Source organism: Corvus kubaryi, unplaced genomic scaffold, assembly GCF_017639235.1.
Source record: "Corvus kubaryi isolate FWS band 111438036 unplaced genomic scaffold, C.kubaryi_AGA036_p1.0 37148, whole genome shotgun sequence".
NCBI classification, from domain to species: domain Eukaryota; kingdom Metazoa; phylum Chordata; class Aves; order Passeriformes; family Corvidae; genus Corvus; species Corvus kubaryi.
Window position 1 is genome coordinate 523835 of NW_024581038.1, and position 26515 is coordinate 550349.

General features: G+C 42.5%; 1 protein-coding gene across 8 annotated transcripts in view; it reads right to left on the reverse strand.

Annotated features, from left to right (window-relative positions):
- Window positions 1–13418: 13418 nt before the first annotated feature.
- The window catches only part of LOC121661347, a 38550-nt gene continuing 25453 nt past the window's right edge, over window positions 13419–26515 (reverse strand). For 5 of the 8 annotated variants that reach the window (XM_042021466.1, XM_042021468.1, XM_042021464.1 and 2 more), the window contains 4 exons: window positions 23582–23675; window positions 16606–16706; window positions 15428–15515; window positions 13419–15024 (listed from right to left, as the gene is read on the reverse strand). In XM_042021466.1, coding sequence (XP_041877400.1) covers window positions 14135–14956 — 822 coding nt within the window. In that variant the 5' untranslated portion in view covers window positions 14957–15024; window positions 15428–15515; window positions 16606–16706; window positions 23582–23675 and the 3' untranslated portion in view covers window positions 13419–14134. Of the gene's footprint in view, window positions 15025–15427; window positions 15516–16605; window positions 23557–23581; window positions 23676–26515 lie in introns of those variants that run through there. The other 3 variants (XM_042021467.1, XM_042021471.1, XM_042021470.1) reach the window with 3 other exon arrangements.

A 26515-nucleotide genomic window follows, 5' to 3' on the forward strand; every position in this document is an offset into this window, starting at 1 on the left:
CAAAAGGACTCTGGGCTGTTACTCAGCACTGGAGAATGAGATGCAGAACTGCGTTTTCTGCATGAGGATGTCCTAGATGAACATGTGCATAGCTCTAAATATCTATTTTCTGAACTGTGTTTCAGAAAATCTGTGGTCAACAGGTAAGAGGACAGTCACTAAGAAATTGCGAACACTTTGGAAGATACACAGCAACCTGCAAAAGATTCCAATCATAGAATCATGGAAGGGTTTGGGTTGAAAGTTACTTTAAAACCCATCCAGTCACCCTCTGCCATGGGCAGGGGCACCTTTCACTATCCCAGTTGCTCCACACCCTGTCCAGCCTGGCCTTGGACATTTCCAGGGATGGGGCAGTCATGGAATAACCTGTGCCTGGACCTCCCCACCCTCCTGACAGCAGCCTCTGTCCCTCTGGTGAACAGGCTGTGCAGGAAAGAGTTTCAGTAGCACAGCTGTGAGTGTGGGCACAGAGTCTGACCTCCACTGATGCCACAGAAGCCAAGCTGCAGTTCCAGTGAAAATCTTCAAGCTACTTCAGGAGTACTGCAGAGGCTGACCACAGTGAAATTCTACATAAATGCAATTTTCCTGCAGTATACTGCTTTTTTAAATGAAAAACTGACACTGACATGTGCCACTGGTCTGCCGTGACACATGGGGGCCTCATGCTAAAACAAAGATTGACCTGTGTATGGAAAATGTTGCTGAGATCACTAAAAAACCTGAAAGTGAATCTGAGTGGCAAACCTGTAGAACTAGAAAATTATGCTTTGGTTAACCACAATGCTGCATCCAACACCTGCATTTTCTACCTGGACTGCTATCAAATGTCTGGAAGACATCAGGAAGGTCATAAACAGGGGGCAGAAGTAGGATTAAAATGAGTAAGTGTGAAAAGCAGTACCCAGCTACCAAGCAAGTCTCAAGCTGCTCATATGAAGGACCAGCCCATCACAAAACACTTCAGGGAAAGCACATGGGGTCCAGCAGCCACTGCCACTGAATTCCAGCCATCAATTTCACGCCAGGACCTCCTGTCATTAATGGCGAAGAAAGCAAACCCTGCAGGAGGAGGAGGAGGAGGAGGAGGAGGTTCAGCCACGAGCCAGTGTCATTTATCACCTCATGTCACACAGATACACAGCACAAGTCACACGTGGCAACACCATCAGACTGCAAACCTTTAATGCAGCACTAATGAAAGAGCATGAGAGCAAATTCCTGTGCCTGGAATGGGCAGTGAGTGCTGTCTGCTCTGCAAGGGAAGGGGAACTGTCACTGCTGCTGCCTGTGTGAGCTCAGTCAGTGGTTTTGGAGTAGGGCTGGTGGAGAATTCTGCAGGATTACTGGGAAGAGAGGGGGAAGAAATGCGGCAACTCCAAATAACACTTGAAAAGATGAATATTGCCTACTGTAAAACAAGGACCAAATGCACACAAATAATGATTGCCAAGAAATGAATACATAGTATGTTTCTGGCACCTCTATTTTCCCTGTGTCAGCCTGTAGAAAAAGGAGATGCTGAATGGGAAAAAAGTGTCAGATTTTACTTTTTGGAACAGATGCAGATTTTCATCCCATAGTGCCACCAAAGGTAAGATTTAATCACTCCAGAAACCATCATCTGAAAAGAAACAAGTGCTAAATCACATAGTCAGGGAGCCACATCGACTTACTTTTTTAATATCACTCTTCAATAAAATATTTTGGACTATAGTAAGTGCTTATATGAGATTTCCTACTCCAGTTATTAATTTCACCACTTCTGTTTTCTTCCTTAGCGAAAAAGAATTCACCCGATTGCTCAGAATTACCACAAACAATGTTCATCAATAGCACGGTTCCAAACACACTTCAAATGTTCAAATTATAAACTGACTCTCAGGAAATGGACCATGTTCAATATTCACTTATTTCCACTGTCACTTTGATTTCTGAACTGCACCATGACTGACTCTACTCTTTTCCAAGGGGTAGTGTTAGAAGATTGACACTCAGGACCAAATTTTTAAGCACCTCTCTGAGCTTCCCTTGGGGGATGTTTTTGTAGCTCACATTTAAGAGATGTGAACTCATATAACAGATATTCACAATGCAGGTGTATACAACATATATACTCCCATAGAGATAGAACAGATATTGAGATATTCCCCACCCCAGTAATAATCATTCCCACTTCAGTTGAATTAATTGAATTGCACTTTACAAAGGATGTCTTACAAAACTGTAGCAGCAGTACAACAGAAAAGAAAGAAGAAAGAGAAAATGGAGGGGAGGGGAGGGGAGGAGAGGAGAGGAGAGGAGAGGAGAGGCGAGGACCTTTTTCAGTAGAGCTTCTTTGCCTCATGCTCTTAAAGGTGCAAAGAGTCACAAGGCTGAGAATACAAAAAAAAAAATTATTTTAGTATACTAGAATCTATTTATTTGTATCCTTACTTCCTCACCTACAGGAGCTCCAGGCAGTGCAGCTATCTGAAAGAGATAGTCAGGCATGTGTGTCCTGGGTTGCAGTGTATTCTATTACCATCCTCATGAGCTGTTGAAACCAGGAGGGGCAGTGTTTCCTTGCCTCCTTCCCCCAGACTAACTTTCTGTTAATGGCCCATCAATGCCCTGCTGCCTGACTCAGAGATAACTCCCTCTGGACCATCTTCTGTTAATGAGCCTAATCAACACTTGGCCTCATTACCCCATTGTGAGATGCTCCACCCAGAGGGAGGAACCAAGCATCCCATCGTGGATATAATCTGAGATTCTGAACTCCAGAGGTAACTTTTCCACTGGATTTCCAGACGACAGGAGCTACACAGCCACCACTGGACCTTCTGAGGAAGAGCAGACCCTTTTTCTACAGGATCACTGCTTCAGGAGGACTGCAGCCACCATTCTACCAGACTGCTACCACCACTCTGACTAACAGGGTGCCAGGTTGTATCCTGACTCTGTCAGTTTGAACCAGCATTTTATTTTTTTCCTTTTCTGTAATTTCCCCATTAAATTGTTATTCTGACTTGGTGCCTCCCACTGGTTTGTTTTCAAACTAGTACAACATGATAACTCTGCCTGAGTCCTTCTAGCCTTCAGCAGACTTCTTGCCCCCTCTACTCACCTGCCTTAAAAGCTGTAGTGTCTTTTCAGCGAGGTGAAAACGGCCAAAGCTGAAGTAGCTGCATCCTTCTTCATACCTCCCAACCTGTGTGCCAAAGATTACTGGAAAACTTCTACTTTTATCCACATGATTCCTTTCAGGAACTTTTCAGAGCCCTTTTTTGTTGTTTAATTCTGTGCAGATAAATGAACTCTAGATGTTGCTGGGCAGTGTAACTCATGCCTGGGCAGGATGAAGGGGCAGAAGGGCTGGATCATGGAAAGATTCTGTGAGACCCCTGTAAAACTTACTTCAGTTTTTCAGGCATTGAGCTTCAAGTGTTGAGAATTTAAAGAGGATTCACTCTCCATGAAGAGACTACAGAGGTAACAGCTACTCCAGTACCTCCGTTGCAGTGTGCACACAGAAGCACAGAGCACATCTTGGCTCTGGCAGTGCCAGTAAAAGCCTGCCAGTCATGCAGGCAGCTCTGAGGGAAAATTATCACAATAATGGACCCACACTTGCTGGCTTTGCACCATGCTTGGTATTGATCTGTGCCTGTAACACTGCTGGACTGCTTCCCATATTTTCATCTTTTCTAATGGAGAAAATTACACCATATATTATTCATTCTTGTAGGCCCCAGGGTTTTGTTTTTGTTGTTGTTGTTGCTTTTTAGTGAGAACTATATGTTTCTTTAGTGTGACCTCTTGGAACAAAAGCTTTTCCTCCAATTTCTCTGAAAAAGAAAGAAAAGAGTATGGAGGAGAAAATGGAAGAAAAGGAAGGGAAACTTTGTATTTTTGACATTATAATAGAATTTAAATTCATTTTAAATTTAGCAGAACTCTGGCTGTTCAGGTAAATTTGTCTAAAATGACCTGTAACTTTACAGGGACAACTACCTAGCTGGTGTTCTGAACACAGCGCAAACTGACTAGCACAGAGTGATGGTGTAAATCCAAATGCATTTCTTTTTTTTTATCCCGACCTACTCTTCTGTGACTGGATGTAGAATTTCAGGTTTTTTCACACACTCATTTTGAATGTGGAGTCTGCCACGCTTAAAAAAACCTGTGAAGAAAAGAATTCCTGGTTCTAGTTCACGGTTCTATCGCCTGGAAGAGTATTACTGCAACCATTTTGCTGTCTGTGTGTTGTCTGTTAAAAAGACTGCAGAGGTCTTAGAAGTGATATATCAGATGCTTTTCCTATTTGGCTATGACAGTCCTTTATTATTTTAATCACCCCACATGTTAAATGAGATTTTTTCTTTCCTATAGTAGTAAATAGAAGAATAAAATGTAACAACAGTCAGGCAGGATCCTAAGGTCACTGATCCGCTTCCTAACTGGGCAGGGTGGAATGAAACCTTGTGAGATACCTGAAGCTCCTCTTCTACCCAGTCCTGCTAAATTTCAGTTTGACACAATTTTAACTGGTGATGGTGAACCAGCTGATGGAAATACAGAACACAGATTGCTCTGCAAAATGAAGCCTCTGATGGAGGGATGAAGAAGCAGTGGTTTTGTGCAGAGAGAGAATACAGGTCTTCTAATCCACAGGAGGTAGTTTCTCATGAGAAAGCAATAAACTTCCATGGAGAGTATTGAAAAATAAATCAGGAACCAAAACTGGAGCAAGGAAGTTCTAGGAGAGAAATTAAGGAGAAATGTAAGATGCAATTACTCAGAGAGTCCGTGGGATTGCTTTTTCTGGAGGGAAGAGAGGAGCCTCACTGGATGACGTCTTAAAATATCCTCCAGCCTTCTCAGTCACTATTGCAGTTTGTGAAGGTGCTATTATTTCTCTAGAATCAGGAACATACCTGTTTGCACAGCCTTCCATAAGGCTCAACAAGAAGCTGTCTGAGGTTTTTCTTTTCTGCAGAAAGTTGAAAGTTTTGCATATCAACAAAAAGCAAGGTAAGACTTCCGTCCCACCTCACCACTTCATTGCAGGTCAAAGAAGAGTCAGCAAATAAACAGAGAAGCCTGTAGACCTTCCAGTCTATAGCACTGGGCCCAAGGTTGCTTCATCTGTTTCACACAGCTAAAGACCCAAAAGTCCAGAGAAGCAGAGCAATGTATTGGGAGTACTAAAGGAGATCTTTGGAGATCATCTACGCTGTTCCTCAGAGAGTTCATTAACTGGAGTGTGCTTCCTACCTTTGGGTCGTGTTTCTCCTCAGGAAATAAATGGACATAAATCTGGGATGGGGCACAGATAAAGTGAGTGACCAAGACAGACACACTTCAAATGCCTGTGCTGTATTTCTGGCCAAGGGGGCAGAGCATCACCTCCTGGGAGAGCCTGGCAAAGTAACACCACTGCTTCCTCATTCTGTAAATTCCAGAGCAGCTTGGAGATCTGAATGAAACGGATCTCTCCTGTGAGAGGCCAGCACTTTGTCAACATGGCATTCCTCTATCGAGAAAAATGAATCTGTAAATTTAGAGCTTTACCTCAAAACTAGCCTGACAGGAAAGAAAATACAGAGCCCAAAGAAAATGCAGGTCTGGTAAGCCTGTAAGCCTAAATTTATAGCCTGTTTCTAAATCTAAGTGTGTATGCCCACCTACATGCCAGTCTGGGCTTTGTGCCTGGGTTTCCTTTGCACGGAGACAGACATCTGGAAGAATCACAAAATAATATCCGGAATTAAAAGGGATCCACGGGGATCATCCAGACCAACTCCTGGCCCTGCACAGGACACCCCAACAATCCCACCCTGTGCCTGGGAGCATTGTCCAAACACTCCTGGGAGCTCTGGCAGCCTCGGGGCCATGCCCATTCCCTGGGGAGCCTGTTCAGTGCCCCACCACCCTCTGGGGGGAAGAAGCTTTTCCTGATATCCAGCCTAAACCTCTCCTGACACAGCTCCAGCCATTCCCATTTCTGTCACTGGTCACCACAGAGAAGAGATCAGTGCTGCCCCTCCACTGCCCCTCTTGAGGAAGTTGTAGACTGTGATGAGATCTCCCCTCAATCTCCTAGAAGCTGATAAAAGCTCAGCTCTTTCCTGGTTCAGATGCTCTTACATTTACAGAATGCATCTTTGATGAAAGAAAAGCCCCAGCATCCTGTCCTACAGCCCCGACTATGTTCAGTCCAGAGCTAAATTACACATGTATTTGAAAGCAAATGAATTTAAATACCCTGAGACCTAAGCTGTGTAGCTGGTTTTGGTAAATACACTCTCAGTTTTATAACCATTTCCCTCATGCTACAAACTCTGGGAGAGACAGCACGACTGACTGTGTATGAATGAAACATTTGTCCAGGGTGAGTCACCACAGGGAAAGCTCTTCTTCAGAAACCACAGCGCTGCTCATTGTGCACCCTTTATCATGCACCACAAAAAAATGATACAGAAATCATGGAAGGAGAATGTGTGCTGTGAACATGTTGATAGGAGGGAACAAAGAAGAGCCATTTATCTGCACAGTTAATTTTCTGGCTCAACAGAAAGAGCATGAATTTCTGTTAACTGCTCCTGCTCCCAATTTCAGTGCATTCTACCGCTGTTCATTTATTGATTGAAGGCCCTCTTAAGAGACAAAGATGACAGAATTGCAATGAATCTGTGACAGTCTTGAGCAGATCCATCCATCATTGTCACTGACCTCGACTAGGTTGTTCACTTTGTTCAGCTCAGAAATCACGAGTAGTAGTGTTCATTTGCGCTTGTCATCATATGCCCGAGACACTTGTCATGCTATACAAACAGAACTTTTAAGCAGAAATCTCCTGTGTAATCTCATCAGAACTGTTCCTTCATGCATATACGCCTTTCTTCTTTTTTTTCTCTCCAAATGTTTTGAAATGAGCACAAATTAGAAATACAGTGAAAGTGCAAAAGCCCAATAATAGTAGAAAGATAGATTCATGTGGAGCTGGTCCAAACATCTAGACTGTATGTGTGGTTTTTTTGTTGAAAAATGCCACTGAGAAGCAAAAGTTTTATTTTTTATTAGACCAAATTACTTTAAAGATAAATAAACAAAAGAATCAGATTATACTTTTCTTTTTTCTGCCAGACTAGAGCAGGCTAACTGGGCATGCAACCCTGCTTTTTTTTCTAGTCGTCAGCAATGAATCTTTATAAAGATTATTTTTTATTGCAAGCTTTTACCTCTTGAAACTGTCTTAGCTTTGCAACCCTGTATCTTCCTTCACAAAGCAGCAAATGGAAAATCTCAATGGATTAAATGCTCTATTTTCTCTCCACATCAATAAGTCATAAGTGACTTACACTGACCATGTTCCACTCCTCCTGCTCATCATCCACAGACAGAAGAAGCAGGAGCAGGTCAGTGCTCATCTCCCATGATGATGTGCACCAAGTAACACAGACATTACCTGGACCTTGCAAGCCCAAAGTGATATTATTCCTCACTTGCTTCCTGTTATCCTTGGCCTTCGCACTCTCCCCACTTACGCAGCATGAAAAATGTAACACTTAAGAAATACAGCTTTTTGGAGCCATGGGGTTTCCAGCAGAATATTTTGAGCAGTTGGCATTTAACGTCACCAGCACTGAAATAACCATCACTTTTATCGCACTTTTCTCTGGAAATGGCAGAGTCCTCAAGGACACATTACTCTCCACAGTTTTCAGATGGGGAGAATGAGGCACCAGTGGAAGTGAGATTCAGCAGCTCTGTGCAGCGATGAAGTTGAAGTGCAGCACCCCCAGCTCCAGCCTCAGCACTCTCTGCTGTGTCTTGACTCCTTGTGGGCACAGCAAAGGTGACTTCCTTCCTGAGGTGGAGCCTCACTGGAATATCTGGTGTACAAATGATGAAGAGCCCTATTTGGAAGAAGTAGAAATGGTCCTCTTTCCAAAGTAGCAGTTTTGGGGAGAATTAGATGAGATTGAGACCACTTTCCTGAAGACACTCCCTGCCTACCATAGGCAAAAAGCCCATCAGGACTCTACCATGTTTTTCCCATTTGTTCTGTCTCAGTATGCCGAGCAAGGGGGACTCTCCTCTGGGATCTCTGGGTGTGGTGCAAAGAGATCTTGTTCCTTTTCATCAAACACAGCCATACAGCACATAAAACACTTTTCCTCTGGTCTTTCCCACTCTGGCATTGCTCAAGTGTTCAGGCAAACAGGAATGAAGCACTGTCAGATGCTACTCATTAACAGAAATACAAGCAGTGACAATGGCCACTGACAGAACATCTCCACCGGAGAAAACACAGGAAGTTTTCCCAATACTCACCCTACATGTCTTCTGCTTGAGGAAAATCTTTCACATGCACTGCCTAAGGTCTACTGACTTAAAAAAGGACAGCCCTTGAACTGGAAAGCTCTTAGCCACCACCATGTTGCAACCATCAACTGAAACTGTCTCCACATGCAGATTAGGATTAGAGTATTCATATTTTTTTCATCAAACCTGGAAAAATGTAAGTTGCTGCAATGAAGAACTGCTTGTTGTTGGGAAAAGAAGGCAGTCTCTTTGTGAAGGTGTGCTGTTCCTGATGCACTCTGCCCTGGTGCAGGAGCTTGTGCTTCCAGCTTCCACAGCAGCAGCTACCTGGAGGCTGAATGCTGAGCAGCCTGGATAGTGCAGCTGCCCAATTCATCCCAAAAAAGGAATTGTTTGGATCACACTGAAGTACCTAAACACCTCCACTGAAGTATCTGCTCTAAATTTGAGGTGTGATGGAACAGACAATTTTTATTTGGCAGTGTTGCCATTAACTGGCTTAAGTTTTGTTACAAGTCTCAATTGTTTGCAGCCATGGACGTGGCAAATTAGACAGGGTTGTAGAAATTACAAAAAGAAAAAGAAATATCAGCTCTGAGATATGCAAAGCAACTTGTCACAGTCTGGGCTGCCATCACATCTCAGTGAACTACAGGTGTTTCACTGAAGGTGAGAGACTGAAGGTTTTGCAAAGCTACCTTTTGGGTGTACAGTGACTGCTGCCTAACAAAAACCTAAGAAAACTATTATCTCTGTGAAACAACTTATGAAAAAAAGAAATAAACCACCAAAGGCGACATAATTGAACATATGGTGTGAATCAATTACATGATCCACACATGGTTAAGAACAAGTAGGGATGCTGATGAGCATCTGAGGGCAATTGTGGGAAGATACACACTTTCCTGGAGATGTTTACATAGCATCTGAGTAAGATTTGTCAGTGCAAAAGATGTCACATGGGAATGGTACTATTTTATGGAGCAAACACAGAAATCTCCATAGAACTGCATATAATCTAGTGCCTAAAAGGTCTGGATCTTTGAAAGAGACTCTTGGCACCATTAACTAAGCCAAAGCTGCAGGTCAGAGAACAGAAGTGCTCAATTTCAGGAAAAAGAAAAGAGAGGCCCTAACACACAGCTGGTAAAAACACACTCACACACACGCAGAGTAAAATATTGTGAAGTATTCTATATGTAACTCAACCAAATTTTAAACTGCGGATTTTATTTTAAGATATTCACGCTTTCTAGAATGGCATCTTTATTGCAGCTGTCACTGAAGCACAAGGTCTGGTCTTAAAGGTAGCAGTTGGTGTCAGATCAAAGTAGCTGCCTTTGAGCAGAGCACGGATGGTCCCCTCCTTCTGTAACTTCTCCACAGTCTGTCTTCAAAGCAGAAATCACACACATTTTCCAACACTCCCAGGAATATAAAAAAAGTGATTATCCAAATCAAATTATATTTCTCCCCTTTCTGCAGGCTGGGGAATAGCTCTCAAGACAAGCTATTTTACTCCAGGGTTGTTTTGTTTCCTTGTCATCATTCCTCCAATGGGAATTTGATCCCTGAACTCTTGCCTGCATTTGATATCGATAAAACCATCCACATAACACCACTGCAATTACCAGCATGCTGATAAATACCAAGAGTCCACATCCTCATGCTATGGGTTGGATTTGCCATTTAATCCAGCAAAATGCATCTGAGATTTATTTTTTTTTCCATGCAAAGGTGCCTGATTAGTTCTCAATACTGTGAAATTAAAAATAGAGCAAGATATTTTGTTCTGCATTTTGTGTTAATGGTTTAGCCTCAGCAGTGTATCTGTTCCACAAAAGCTTTGAAAAGCATACAAATTAATGACAGGATATGTACCACAAAAACCACCACAATTTCAGCATCTAATTAGCACAGTGTGGCAACATTCACACTGTGATCCTGTTCACCACAATCTCCTTTGTAAGACTTTATTTTCCACTTCCAAATTAATGTTAAGACAGCTGATCTCACATTCCACACATCAAGCCATAAACATTTATCAAGGTGTCAACGGAGAGCAACACTTCTGGGTTGTCAATATTTAATCTGCAGTAAAATTAAATCATGGGTCATTACACCCAGTTCATCAAGTCAGGAGTTCAGTGCTGATGCTGAGCTGGATGTCAGGAAGCTTCTGAGCAAAGCATATGGAATCTTCTGCCCCATTTGACCAGGGAAACTTCACACAGTCCCTGTACATGCATCCTACAGAAGCACAACCCCAGCCCACAGCACACCTCTATGTTTTTAGGAACAGGCTGCATCAGCACCCATCTCTCCTGAGGAGTCACGACACTGCAGTTGTGGACAGGCAGCCTTGACTCCGTCACTTATGTGGCAGAGTCCAGCACAGCAACAAAAGGCTGTCATTAGCTTTCAGTAATGGAACAATTTCCACAAGCTCTGTCCCAGGGAACTTCAGGTAGTGTGCCAGTAAAAACCATACCTGCTAACCAAGAAGCTCTGCCCCTTGCTCCCCATTCTCATGCGAAGGCCACTGGAAGGCGAAAATGAAAGGATTATGATCCTCTGTTAGAAACCTGATGTGGTACCCCTCCTCTTCATTAAATGACTGAAAATGGCGCGTCACTGTGCAACCCTGTTTTTCCTGCACCCTTTTCCTTTCCAAAGGAGGACCACAACCATTTCTGGCTTCTTATAAAGTCTCAGCCACCACAGTGTGGAATAACAACACTCATTTGTCAGGCTATTAGAATTTCTTCTGTTTCAGACTTCTCCCTGCTCTCTACAGTTCAATAAACTTGGCTTGATGGAAGCTCCTTCCTCAGACCACTCTGGGAGAAGCACATAAAGAGAAAACCTGTCCTTGGGCTGGCTATCAGCAGCTGTGCCTTCACACCCTTTGTGCAGCTCAAAAATGAGGCAAAGGAAGTGGTGAAGGCTGAAGCAACTTGTCTGATCAGGTCTAAGGAGAGGAAAAAGGCCCCTCTGCCTTATTGCTGTGGCTTTGCCACACAACTCCCCTTTACTCCCTCAACCACTAATAGGTAAAATACTAAGAATTACCTTCACGAAAGGAAAATTTCCCAACCTAAAGCCAAGCAAATCTTTTTGCTTTCTCCACACGTTCTTTGCAAATAAGAAAAAGAGAACTGCAGTTTTTATAAAAGCACAGACCCGAGGGCAGAATGTAACTGCATACAGGCTGCTCCTCATATCTCCCATTGGTTTATGTTTGTTCCAGTTCTCTCTTTAATGGGCAATTTTCTTGCTAAATTTTCTCCTTCACAGCACATTACTGTTCTTAATTAGTGCATTCCCAAACAATTCCCATTCAAACTTCTGTTCGCCACAGGTAACTCACAGGCAGGTCTCATCCACCACTGCCATCGTCAGAAAGGTGCTTGGGGAGCTGCTGTGGGCTTTGGAAAGCCCTCTTGTCAGAATATTAGAATCAACTCTTCCCTTCAACTCTGTCCTGTTTCTTCTTTCTTGAAAGGTTGAAATTCTTCAAAGTAGTGTCATCGAAATAAAGTTAAAAGGTAATCAGGTGATTTAATTATTTGTGGGTGCATCTCTCTTTTGCAGTGTACATGTGGTTGAATTGTAATTTTCACCTGCTATCACATGAAATATGTGCCTTCCAATTTGATTTTTTTTTTAACCATGTCAAAAAAGGAAAGCCAGACCTGCTTTCTCTGCCTGTTCTGTTAATCTGCCCCCTGCCCTACTTACTGCTCATGTGTCTAATTTGGCATAAGATGACACACATCCCTGGCGCAGGCATTTACATTTTTGCATTACTCTGGCTTGACAGATTACTTTTTACTTAGATGTGTATTTATGAAGTCATAAATAGGCTAATGGAGGAAATTTACTAATTTCACCACTCATTTCATCTTGTGAACCCCAATATGTTATAATTTGCTGCATCCATTTCTGACATCTCACTCCTTGTATCAGGCGTGTCCTCTTTGGAAGTGTTCTGCTTCTGAAACGTACTTTATTCTAATTAATCTTTTTGAAACAGCCTCATATCTGTTATCAAAACCTCCACATACTTGCCAGCACTCAGACGAAGCAGCAAAAATGTAATTGCTTGTGAATTCTGTAACTAGCTGATGTGAGTAAGTCAGGGAGACAGCAGAAAGAGAAAGGTGTGAGGAATTTTGATCTAATAGCTTTAAGCATGAACGTGTACTGTCTTGGAATTTCAGCAAAATTATTTATATAACAAATGCACCATTTAAGGAGCCTTAAAATTACTAACAGCACAAAGTGAACCTCACATAAGCACCCCAAGTATCATCATCATTAAAGGGAATAGTTTGATTGTGAGTACTTCTCAAAGCCTGGCAAATTCTGCCCAGTGATTCCACTGAAAAGCAAGATGGGAGCAGCAGACAGTGGCTTCCACTCTTACTCAATGAGCTCCACTTCTCAGAGACAAGTAAATCTGCTAAATGCTTTATTCCTTAGCAGGAGGACAGAGAATGGAAATGGAACTAGTAAAACCGCCAAACAGATGTTCCAAGTATCTAGAAGGGGAAATGGGAATTTAAACAGAAATGCAGTTTTATTACAACTGCTCTGTTATTGCTACCATTTAAGTGTGCTAATGCAAAACGTATTTATTAAAGAAAGACCCAATTAAGAAAATTGTTTAAGTAACTCTCAGTAGTGCAAGCAACACAACTCCGAATGATGCTGCAGCTTTAACATACCAACAAAACAAGAGAGTATGAAAGTCTACCTACGAACTTGTGGGGAAAAAATAAGGACCAGAAATGAAACAAAAAATTACTACTGAAATTCTATAAAAGTATTTTTTCATTTAATGCTGGGGACCTGTGAACACTTCTGTGACTTCTTAGTTTTGTCCAAGAGAATGATTTCACTGACTGTGGGTGCAGTCCTCCAGTGCTGAGGTATTGGGAGTTTTGCCTCTGATATGAACAGACTGAGGCTGGCACAAGTTGCAGCTGATGACAGCTGGGAGCAGGACAGAGGGAAAAAGGGCAGAGAGGAACAGTTTTTCTTTGATCAGTTCAGGTATAGGCAAACGAAGGCTCACAACTGGTTTTTTTTTCCAGAAATATTGCTGTTTTATTGGATAAAATCTCGATTTCAAGTATTTGTCACAGAGACTTCTAACTTAAGTGAGAAAAGTAGGAAAGACCTTTTGCTGGAGTATTAACAATATGTTCATCTCTTGATAGAAAGAATTAAGTCTTCACACTCACAGGATGTCTACACAAAGAATTAATGGAAAATATTTGAAAGGAGAAAAGTTTAAATTGAAAAATCCATTTAAACATCTTGATCATTATCACAGAAAATCACCAAACATAGCTGAAGTTAAACTCTTAACAGCGCTACAATGGAAAATTCTGTTTGTCTGGAATTCATTGATTTGCTAATAAACTAAGACACACACTGGCAGTAAGACTAGAGACAGCAATAGCTGAAATAGTAAAATCTCTTGAAGAAACTGTGAGAAATACACTCTCTGACAGGTGGATTGGGGCTTCAAGCTATGGCAGACAACGTGGAAATTGCAGCAGACACACGAGGGGAAGGTGTGCACAGCACCAGGGGAAGGAGAACAAGGCATTCGGTTGACAGCAATGGAAATGCCACACGCAGGGCTTCTAGCGAGAGACTAAGGCTTTTCACGCGGTTTTCTAAGTTGTGGGTTTTGGCCTTTTTTTTGTTTCGCTTTGGGTTTCTGTTTTAAAAACTTCTTTACTTCTCAGCGCACCCGCGCTGCTGTCCCGGCCCCGTTTCTCCTGGTGCTGCCGCAGCACTCACCCTAGTTCTGCCGGCGGCACGGCTTCTTGTGCCCGGCCCCGGAGCCCTGCGGCTCGCTGCCTCTGCGCCTCCCGGGCTGCCAGGAGGCGCCGGGGGCGTAGCCGCCGCTCTGCCCGGCCCCCGAAGCCTCAGCCCCGGCCTGCCCCGGCTCTCCGCGGGGCTCCTCCTGCGCCTCGCTGGTGGCGGGGGAGGCGACATGGCCGGGGCTGGCCACGGGGCTGTTCTGCTGGCCCTCGGCGGGGCGGGGAGCCGACTCCATGCGCCGCAGCGCCAGCTCGCTGCACTGGTCCTCGGCCACCTCGATGAGCTGCCGCACGAAGGCGGCCGTCTGCTCCTGCAGGAAGGGCTGCAGCTCCCGCATCAAGGCCTCCTGGTGCAGCCCGTAGCGGCACAGGCTGGCCACGATCCTGCCCTGCGCGAAGGCCACGTCCCACCAGCAGGCCCCGCACAACACCTCGTTCAGCCACAGCTCCAGCGGCCGCAAGATCTCGGCGTGGTTGCGGAAGAAAAGCGCCCAGGTCTCAGGAGGGAAGCCCGCCACGTGGGCCTGGGGCTGCGGCCTCGCGGCGCCCGGCTCCTCCCGCGGCCCGCCGCTCCGGGGCAGGGAGGGCTGCGGCACAGCCATCTCCACGAAGCCCTGGTCGGGCGGCGCCGGGTAGATGATGGTGTGCACGGTCTGTCTGCACAGCGGGCACGACGGGTTCTTCCTGGCCCAGCGCACGATGCAGCCCCGGCAGAACTTGTGCAGGCAGGACCCCACGTAGGCGATGTTGCCCGAGGCTTCGCGGCAGATGGGGCAGCTCCACTCTGCCCCCGTGGCCATGCTGGCGGGAGTGGCAAGCTGGGGACAGCTGAGGAACAGGAGCTGCGTGCCCGCGCTGCTGCCGCACGCTGTGGGGAGGGAGAGGCCGTGGTCACTGGCTGTCCCAGGGAGAGGAGGAAGGAATGGTCAGGCCCTTGGAGGAGAACACCCTCCCGGCTCCCTGAGAGTCCTGTCACCCACGCAGAGGGCACCCGGGGGGCACAGCTCACCTTCAACTGGCTGCCCCAAGTAGGCAGGGTGGGAAAACAGGAACGATGGCCCCGGGAGTTGCACTGGGAGCTTCCAATGGCAACCACCCAGCACCGGGAGAAGCCTCACCTTCTCTCCTTTTCACTCCATTTTAATTCCCAATAACCAGCGTGAGGGTAGGGGAAGAGTGGGTGTAAGATTTTACCGGGGGAGGGATGTATGTCTAAGATGGTGAGAGGTTGAGGTCAGTGTTTTTTGATTTGGCAGTGTACTGAAGCATACCGAAAAGCTTTTGCAGATGACTGGAACTAATGGCAAGTCCACTCTTCAAAACAGCAGTAATTTAAAAGTTTCAGGCTAAGCCACAGACCTGCAACGTGAAACAATGGTGTTTTACTGTTTTTGCTGGGGAGGTGTGTTTTTGAGACAAGCCCCAGGGACAGGTAAAGTTCTGTGCATTAGTGGTTTACAAAAGTCTTAAAATGGGAGTTACATAGCTACAATACATAGTTACAATGTCTAGATATTGAAGGAGAGTTGTGCTTGAGTAAGTAATTGCTAGAATTAGCTAATTCTACACTAAGTTTGCTTCTTAAGCAAGAGTACTCATCAAAAGAAGTTCTTTCCTACTTACTTTTGTGACCAAGCTGATAGTTTTATGATCTCTAGTACACTAATTAGCCCTTATATCATGTAATATGACATAGAATTTAAGGATATGTTTGAGGCACAGTAAGGGTTCTGCTGGGATCAGGGCAGTCGTTTCACCAGCATTAAATCAACTGTCAAACTGCCAAGTCAGAGCCTGTCCAAAGTTTTGTTTGGGCAACAATTTTATCCTGGGAAATGGCCTTAAGTATTTTGTGCCTGGAAGTCTTAAATCAAATATATGTCGCTCTGCCCTGAAAACTCCTGTTTTAACTTCATGAAGTAATCAGATTACCTAGGATAGACCCAAACGGTCTGTGTGCAAGCGCTGAGAAAATACCAAGTTAACTTCGGTCCTGGTGCTGTATCTCTAAACCTCAGAAACGTATTGGCACATTACTTCTGTAAGCCCCTGTGAAGCAGAGGATATAACTATATTCCTCTTAAGCAAGGCAGTAATCAGGCCATAGCGATGGCACTCTTGAACTCATATTTAGCTCTGCTCAACTGGAATCAAGAATCTAATGTTGAATTAGGGATTTGGATTTAATGTACAATGCTTCTGTGGCTGGTTTTCAGTAGTGGGACACATTTCCCAAAGAAAGATGAAGACTTTTTGTGTTTCCAGTCAATGGTCTCATGGAAACTAATGGAAATATTGCCACACCTCTGACAGATTTCAGACAATTCATCATTATCGTAATAAATAATAAATGTCAAAGGTGTGTCTTTCGTGAAGTGCTGCTACCTATTACAAGAGTAACTTCCCATGTTCTGTTTGAAAACAAACCAAACATTTGCATTAAACTTACATAAAAGTAGAAGTACCAGTTCAGTTCACCTGTAGGCACACTTGGTTTATGCTGGGTGGGTGTGTTGGTGTGATGACCCACCCTTAAGGGGAAGGAAGCACCTAAGAAAGGAGAAAAAACTAGACAGCATCAACTGCAGAAACAACATACAATGAACTCACCATAACCCCATTTTCCCACCCCTTTGTGGCTGCTGAAGCTGATGAAGGTAGAGAAACTGGGAACAAAACTAAGCATGGGAAGAAGGCAAGAAGTGGTGGGAGGGCCTTGTAAGTTTTAGTTCTAATTCTCGTTATCCTACTCTGACTTGATTGGTAATAAATAAGCAAATTCCCCAAGTTGAGCCTGTTTTGCCTATGAGATAATTGGTGAGTGATCTCTCCTTCCCCTTAATCTTGACCCACAAGCATCTTACGGTATTTTCTCTCCCTTCCAAGTGAGGAAGGAACTTGATAGAGTAGCTCTGGTGGGCACCTCTGATCCAGCCGTGGTCAGCCCACCACAGGTTTTCACCAGTGAGCAGCATTTTGTCATTCCACACAGTGTGTTACTGCACACGGCTGTAAGCACACCCACCACAATTGAAATGTTACTTTTGCACCAGTCCATAACCTTTCTCTTCCCATGTGTCGTGATCATTTCTGCCAGACACTGAAATGTAAGTGGTTTCTTAGTGCCCTAAGGCAGCAAAAGCATTTAAGGAAACTGAAAAGACTGGAAATACTCCTAAACTCAGAAACTTTCATTTAAGCTTCGTTATTCATTGAGCTGTCCTGTAGAACCAGCAAAAGCCCACAAAAATATGACAAACTAGCTCCTTGACATTACAGATTGTGGCAGGGAACATCTTCCTTAATCCCTGTGATCCTGACACAAATTCATGGGGGTACACCATGGTTCTTGTAGCACCAGTGCCAGGATCTGCTGTTCTGCAGAAAATCAGGTAATTAAAAAATCCCTGTTGGAGACAGACTGTGAGCAAAATACCTCAACGCATTTTCCCTTGCGGGCTTTTTGATATACTCTAATGTAAGGTTGTCAATAAAAACTTACTGATGTCTTTGTAAGGGGATTCAAGAGAATAAATTCTACCCTACAAATCAATTCTATATACTCTTGCAGTCTCTATGAAAGCCAGTAGGGAAATGCTTAACACAAGAATTGATTTGTCACTAGATAGTCTTTTGAAAGGACGTATTGATATACAGACCAAGACATCTCTGAAAATTCCCTGCATTGAGAGAGAGGTGATAAAGGTAAAATGAAGAGACAAAGCACAATGTGAAATGGAAGTTCAAAATAAGAATCTGATGAAATCCCCTGAAGTACAAATGTTAACAGGAAGTACAGATGTTAGTAAAGACTGAAGGAAAAAAGAGTCTAAATACTGCAAAATTAATGCTGTACTCACAAACTCAGATTAGGAGAAATTCAACATTTTCACATGGAACTGAGAAATAACAGAAGACATTAACGAAAATATGTGATCTTTAAAGTTTTTCATTTAAAAAGCAGTAACAACTCTTTCTAGAATAAAAATACCATTAAGTCGGCAAAAACAAAATCACTACACCTTTAATTCTAATATCCCAAATACTAAACAAGAAAGTCAAATCTCATTTAAACTGACCAGATTAGAATTTTTTTTCTTTTATCAGACACAGGGTCCCAGCAGGAAAGGAAAGATTCAGTTTCCAGTCCTTCCCCTTCCAAAATAAGACAACTCAGCAGAACGTACAGATGGGGGACTGGTGTGGTGCTTGTTTGTGTGCAGGAGGAGACATGGGGGGGGGTATTGCCAGCAATGTCTACATAGCATAAGCCTGAGGCTGAGAAGAAGCCCCTTCCAAATAAAATCTTGTTGAAACCACTTGTAAAAGGAGTTGTTGTATGTGGGAGAAAAAAAAAAGAAAAAGAGAAAGCCATTTTTCATAAGAAGTGTTTCTGAAGACTCCCAGTCAATTTCAACCTCAAGTCAGGTTTAATAACAGGCTGGTGAATTGCAGTGCCCTGCAGGACTTCAGGCTGCAGTACTGCAGCAGTAAGAAAGAAAAGCAGGACTGATGAAGATCTGCTTCAAAGAGAACCCCCCAAACTCTCCATCTCAGCATTTTTTATAAGTGTTTCATCTCCACAGCAGAACTCAGCTATCAGGGGATCCCTTTCATTATTTCTACAGTATATTTGTCATTCAGCTCACTGGACGCTTCCACAGTGGACGCTTGTCCTGCTGTGTATGGTCCTTGAAACAAAAGCCTGTGATATTATGGGGACTGAAAGCTGAGTTTTAATTTCACTTCTGTGGGCTGTTCATTTAAGAGTTGGACTCAGTGATCCTTGTGGGTCCCTTCTAACTCAGAATATTCGGTGATTCTTTAAAGTATTGGCAGATTTGTGAGAAGATGCCCTATTGTTAAGAGATAAATAGCAAGTAACTGAAAAGGGACCAGTGTAACTATCTTTGGAACTGGTCCTCCTTTGACCAGGTTAGGGAGCTCCAGAGGTGCCATTCAGCCTGAAGGGTTTTTTGATTCTATGAAAAATTCCAAACAAGCAAAAGTTATGGTGGCCTTTTAGCATGGAACTGCAGGTTCTGTAGTGTGCAGTAACAGCTTTCAAAACCAAGTTTTCCTTAGTAAAATGCCAAAGCACTTGTTCAACTGCTGGCAAAACCAAAACAGAAACATTTGCTGAAAATGTATTCTTAAATTGCATAAATGAGAGGCCTGAGGCTTCTCTGCCTAAAGCTGTCCTGTTGGTGGTGTTAAACCTGAGTCTTCATGATGACTCACTGAAGCCCAAGGCTAAATCCTACCCACAAATCCAAAACCAGAGCACAGAAATATCTTCTCAGGCTTGAACATGATGTGCAGTAGACTACATTAAGTCAAGGTCACTCAGTTCAAGGCAGCATAGATTCAAACTGTTTCTGAAAATAATTTTTCCACATTTCTTCTTTTCCCTGCACCAACATTTGCATAGCTGATCTGCTAGAACAGGGTTAATAATTTACTTTTAAATATTTTTTAAAATATTTTTTTTTTTCTAATGCCTGATGATTTCTCTGACCTAGCTTAGTATGGGGTCATGAAAGGTGTATGGAAGAAAAATGGAAGCTGTAGGAATGACTTCCGAAGTCAAACAGGGAACAGAGCTCCTATCTACTGTGTAGTCCCAGCACCAGGCAGGTGTCCTGTCTGTGTACTCTCCCTCCACTGTTTTGTGCCTCTCTGGAGGAAGATGAGCAGGACAACTAACTCCTCTACCTCACTCCTGTTTAAAATTCCCACTTGGAGTTTTAATTTTTGTGTTGGCACTTCATTGAAAATGAGCAATATACTTTTTTATAAGTGAGAATTAATAGGTACTAATGAGTTCTGGGTTTAAGTTACCCCTTTTGCCTTTCTTGTCCATGCAAGGCTGACTAGGTAACTTGCTGAGCCTGTAAACTCTGTGTCTGGCCTGCTCAGGTAGCAATTAAATAAAGAGGAGGAGATGGAAGAGTAATAAATTAACTGTGTCTAGAAATCATCCTTCTCCACTCCCTTTTTTGATGATTCCTTCACTGTGCTTCTGTGGTAGTTACAGACCAGATCAGTGACCTCAGGATTGCTGTAACTTCTTACAGGTCCCTACAAAAGCCACTGTAGAAGGGGTGGCCTCACTTCACCTCAAACAATCATCTTTGAGAAATAAATACAACTCCCAAACAAAGGTCTTTTTCCTCCAGAAGCCACCCCCATTTTCTGCCCTGTATGCCAGCCTGAAATAGTGGTTATGCCTCTTCATTTCTGCTTTGAAAAGCCTGTGCTACATCAAGCTCCACACCCACAAATGCTGGTAGTGAGTGGACAGTTTGCGCACAAACAGTTTACAGGTGCCTTGGCAGTGGTGTGCGTTGTGTGGACCACGGGAGGTGGTAATGCAGAAAGAGTACACACACGCCCTGACTGTCCTGCAGTTACTGACAGGGCTATGCAAAACACTTCAAAAGTAAAAAAACCTTACGCATTTCAAGGGTTATAACTTGAGTGGATCACAGCAGGTATATGTCACCTCTCAAAGACATCACTACTACACTATTTCAATTCATTTGTGAGCTGCCTTTACAACCCTTCCACACATCATGGACCACATCTGGACATCATGTTGCCTCCCTCCCCCTTTTCTACTGCAACTGCATTGCAGATTCCACAAACTGATCTCCACAAAGGTCAGTTGTGGTATAACTAATTACATCTTGAAATTAGTTGTGCTCATTTTCAGATATTGCTAATTTAATATTCTTGTTGTAGGCATAGAAACCGCACTGAGAAATAGAAAGCCTGTTAGCTAAGTTCACCTAAGGTGTGGCTAAAAGACTTAATGATACTCATCAGAGGCTCAGAGAAAATGTTCCATCTAAAGGCTCAGAACAAGAAATGAAACACAGTCTCTCGTTTTTTGCAGCTGAAGGAAATGAGTGGCTAATTGCAAGTTTCTGTTGGCATTTTGAAATGAAAATACCAGGAATGACCAGGAGGAAGGATAGTGAGAGTTTTGTTTGTACAGGCCTGGTGAGTGTCCATGGAAGTCATAGGGAATCTGTCCTTCGCACCAGAGCCTGTCTCTCTGCCCAGCAATCACTCTGAGCCACACGATTGAATCACATCACTTGTCTTCCTTGGTTACTGCACTGCTGGAGTGGATTGAGATACTCCTTTGCTTTCTTCCATCAAACAAACAAAAAAAACCCCACTCAAACAAGAAAAAAACCAAAACATTCACTGCCTTGAGGCTTAGGGAGCAGATGCTTAAAAGCTACCAGTACTTTCTTTGGTGAAAGAGAATTATTTGATGAAGTCTAGTATTATGTTTGTACTACATTCAGGGGATTATTTAATAGCAGTATAAACCTGCAACATAGCATTTGAATACATTTGAAATGTATACGTCCCTTTTAAAATGAAAACATGACTTTTGAGAACAATACATAGGTTTATAATCAACAGCCCTAACACTTATTCTGTGTACAAAATCAGGACAGCTTCAGGCTAAATTTTTCTCTCATTAGTATGCTGGCTGCTTGAATGTGAAATAACTCAGTCTTTATGCTAAAATTCAGTGTTTTTCACTGTGTTAAAGGATTACATAGTTGTATTTCTCAGGTGTTCAAAAATCTAAAAATACAAACCCCTGAACCTCAAAGTCTGGTGAATTGCAAACATTTGAATTTAAAACATTTTTATATCTATGATGCAAATAAATCAGATCTAGGAGAAACAATGATAATAACTGAGGGTGAAACTATTCTCTTTCGTCCAGAAGTGTACATTACTTGTTAACAGTATCAGGAAGGGAAAATACTGTTGAGTTTTGGGGAGAGGTTTGTTTGGGTTTTTTCCTAAAAGGATGATATATTTTTACTTTACTTTTCTTTTTTTTTTTTTTTCACTTCATACTAGCCCTGAAACAATGCACTGAAGATTCCTTTGAAGTGTTCCCCTTTAGGTATCATTAGATGGTACCATGTCACATATTCCTTTCACTGAATAAAACAGAGATTTAAAGAGATTCTATTATTGTAATAGAATTTTGTTCTGTTATGTTAGTGATGTGATGCTTATGTTTATACCTGTGTTTTAAAAACTCAGTGATGCAGCAGGAATATGAGGCTGAAATAAAGGACAAGTGGGATCATTGAGACCGGGGATCTAAGCCTTCATTTTGACTCAAGGAAGCAACATTCTCTGGTTAAGGTAAACTGAGGGCTCCAAACAGACACCAGCCATACAAGAGCTGAGAACTCTTTTGGTGGAAATCTTAAGAAAATCAAACCAGCTATATCATCTCTAAGTGAACCTAAAAAATACGTGCAGGGGGAAGCACATGTAACCCAGCTTCAATTATATTTTCATTGTAGTCATGTCCAATATGACGTGGATAATTTTCCTTCTGGAGGAACCAAGCCCAAAATTTTACACAACATAAACAAAAAATGAGAATGTTTTAACCTGTTTAGAAGATTAGTGCTGCAGATTACTGACCTGACACACACTGTGTGTGATATGATAAAGAAAGAACAGTAAGGATTCAAGTCTCCTTGTGCAGAGGATTTCAAAACTTGCTATTCTGAGACTAATATGCATAGTCAAATTAATGATTTAGTGGCAATCCAGACGTGAGATGCTCTCAATTTCCATAGGTAAGGGGAGAAATGGGCACAGAACATGTGTCAGTAAGTGCAGCTCCCTGTCTCATACACCACAAGCCTGCTTCATCACTCAGCTCTTTCTGGTACTGCTCTCCTTTAAGGTGGCAGTGTAAGAATCCATCAAATGTGTTAAAAAATTGAATTTCTTTAAATACTTCATTACTACTTTACTGCATTGCTACCACTTCATAAATACTTCATTCGTTTGTGTTCTAAAGTAATTTATACACATCTCTCACAAACATCTTGATGTCCTTTTGACTGGAGTTCTGTAATCAAAAAAGGACTGTCCTTGCTCTGCTGTTAATACCTTCCAAGTCATAGAAGGAAAAGGCTTTGAATTAAGGTCTGCTGATTAAATCTAAAGACTTTTATGCTACTGTAACCGGTATGAATATTTGCTGAATCATAATTAGGCTTCAAAGATCTATTTACAGTTGCATTTTCCAACAGATTTCTCTCCACTAGTGTGGCATCTGCTCTTAAATTTGCCCTTACAGCCGCATGAGAGCACATATGTCAATGCTTGAGTCTCTCCCCTCCACCCAGAATGTTTGCAAGGCAGACACCTATTGAACTACTGTGGATGTAGTTTTTATATCCTGCTGTAACAGCAGCCATCAATTGACTGTAGATCACAGACTATAAACTCTGTTTATTACTAGAAAAGTTATAAGCATAAGCACCATTTATCCAGTCTCTCTAGATATTTCAACACAGAAAAAAACCTGAAGCTCCAAAGGAAACCCAGGCCCTGGAAGCACATCAGCCCCCTGACCTTACCAGAGAACTCTGTCAATTCTACCAATTCCTCCTTTGTGCAACAACAACCCTCTGTCTCCTCAAGGCAGGACTGCACTATACAGCATTTGAGTCCCTGTAAAAAAAAAGAGGCAAAGACAGAATAGTCAACATAAAATCCCCCTTCTCTTGGTCTTGTTATGTAAGATTTTGATGTCACTGTGGACAACTCTGTTCAGAGATTAATGCTACCAGGTGATTTTCTAAGTACCAGTAAGTTTTCCTGGATACCCTCACTCATTAGAAGATGTTGTTTACTCTCATAGCATTCATACCACTGCTGTAGTTGCTAAATCACTCCTGTTGGGACATCTCTTGGTACCCTGGGATACTCTGTGCAATGTGGAGGGAGGCAGGTAGAGTCCCACCACCCTGGTTGATTGAGTTCACTGTGCTGCTGTGTGAAGAATCCTGTGCTAGCCTGTTTACTGTGAAATCATTCTTAGCTCAATCCAAGTCAATGTAAAATGCAAGTAAAAGCATTCATTGCATTCAGTATAGAAGCAGGTACAGAGACTTAAGTGAAGAATGAAGGAAAAAGCACTTTTATGCTACTTATGGCTAAATTCAAACAGAAGTGGTATTGCTCCCCCACTGTCAGACTGACTCATCACTTTTCCTAACACATTCTTTGCTAGACAATCTCTGCTTACTCATTTTAATGAGTAAAAGTCTGTTTCTTATGGCACATAAGAAGCCTTGGTCATTCCTTTGTGTTCATTAAATGATCTGTCTTTTCCTCCCAGCTGGAATAGTTTCACTTTCTTCAGGGAGTCAATTTTTTTTAACCCAGGTGTCAATTTTTGTGTTTGGTTAATTAACTCTCTGACCTAACAAATTAAAATCTCTCCTTTTAGTATGTAAGTCTTTCTAGATCCTTTCCTATAAAATGTCTTTGCTGCTAAACCTCTCATAAATCTCTCTGTCAGGACAACAGATTTGGGGTGATCCCCACAAACACCTCACATCTGAGCACACTGAATGCAATGTCCACTCCATGTATGGTACTCCATGGTCCTTTTGTCATCCACACCTGATTTTCCTTTACAGAAGGGTCATTCCTTCTGAAAAGGTGTCAAAGTATCACTGATGAGGTACACTAATGGCTACCTTCCCCAGGGTTCAAACTCAGCCAGCTGGAAGTTAAGCAGTATTAGACATAAGATCTCCTTGTTCTCTTCCATTTCTACCTCTCTGTGTTTCTTACTAAATGGTACCTGTGCACCGTCCATGTGTTTTGATTTCTTGGCTTTGTGTTACCTTTTTTCTTACGAGAGATACGAGCTTCAGGTGTGTTAAAAGACATATGCTTCTACGGAAATACAACAATTTTAGCTGTAAGAGGAGTAGTGTCTCTGTCTTGAAGAATGTCATCACTTATCCCCTGTGGCTCACACCTAATTAGTGTTCTTTTCCTATATCCCTTTCCTTAATTTGAAAATTAATAGACTTCATAGTGCACTGCGTAGCTAGGAGGAAGCAGAGGGTCACTAAAGAGATGATCTGAAATATTCCAGCATGCCCTTAGGATGTATCCAGAGATACTGTTAAGCACTAGCAGTTTAAGAGGAATTAAAACAAACTCCCCTAAACAAGAGTTAAGTAAGGAGCACAAAGACATTAAAAATCAATGTGCTGTACCTTCTGCTACCAACCAGCTTGGTCAACTCTGTACCAATGTGCTGGCTGCTACTGGATAACTCATAAAAGCTCACAATCACAAAAGGGAAATTCTGTGCTACAAGTAAGTTAAAAAAAGTTAGAATAATGCTGAGTTTCTAATGAGGAGGTTCAGAGAAGTGAACAGTGAGCAGACCTGCTCACTGCCTGTTCAGCCATTAGAGAAAGTTAATTCCTATGACAGGGCACTTTGCCAGCTCTGACTTACCTGGCCCAGCCATTTTGGAGTAATTAGGACCATTTCAGAGTAGCCATGTCCCATTCTTGCTGCTGCTCCTTGGAACAGGCAGCAGCTGAGAGTCTTACAGAACAGATAATAAAAGAAAAGTGCAAGTGTGGTGGGTTCTGCTGGTGCACATGTATGTTAAAACACAGAGAACTGCTCTGGGACAAAAGTGGCATTTTCAGACATCAAACACAGAGGTAACTACTGTCAGGGGAAAGGGTGGCACTGCTTAGAACTGCCTGGTGGAAAAACTTAGGTGGAAATTACTAGATGAAAGTTATTAAGTGAGGAAAGAATGGTGCTTACAAAATTCTAAATTTCCCAATAAAAGCCGATCAGTATTTTCAGAACATTTTTGGAGGAAAAACATTTGGGTGGTATTTCATGAAGAAATATTTGATCATATTTTCTTTGTTGCAAAAGATTTGCAAGAATTATTTGCTCAGCTACAGCTTGGCTCTAGTTTAACATACCTTGGCATCTGCCACCGCATGATTGTCCCACTCAGAAAAATAATGGGGGAAAAAAACAACCTCAGCAATCAAGTTTTAGCAAATTACTGTATTTTTCCTCAGTGCTTTCCTCTCCCACTCTCTCTGTCCCTGATAAGAGCGAAGATCTTTATATTCTCCCAGCTGCTGCTCAGCACATATTGACCTACAATGTGCTGCTGAGAGTATTGCTATCGGTCACTAAAAAACTTAAATTAGAGATTTGGATGAAGCACAAAAATTCCCAGCCTATGAATTCTAGACGAATTTGTTGTGTGTTTGGTTTTTTTCATTATGCCTTTAGTCAATCTATTTGTATGCAACCTTACTCAGACATAACAATAGAACTGTGTTTATTATACATTAACAGGAACTTTGTCAAACCTGAACAGAATGTGAAGAAAAAGTGCCATCAGGTACAGCATGACTAGTTTCAACTTCACATTTAAAGTAACTTGTATAACAGTGTAACAAAAGACACATTCCTGCACCCGAAAATCCTTTACAATCATAGCAGTA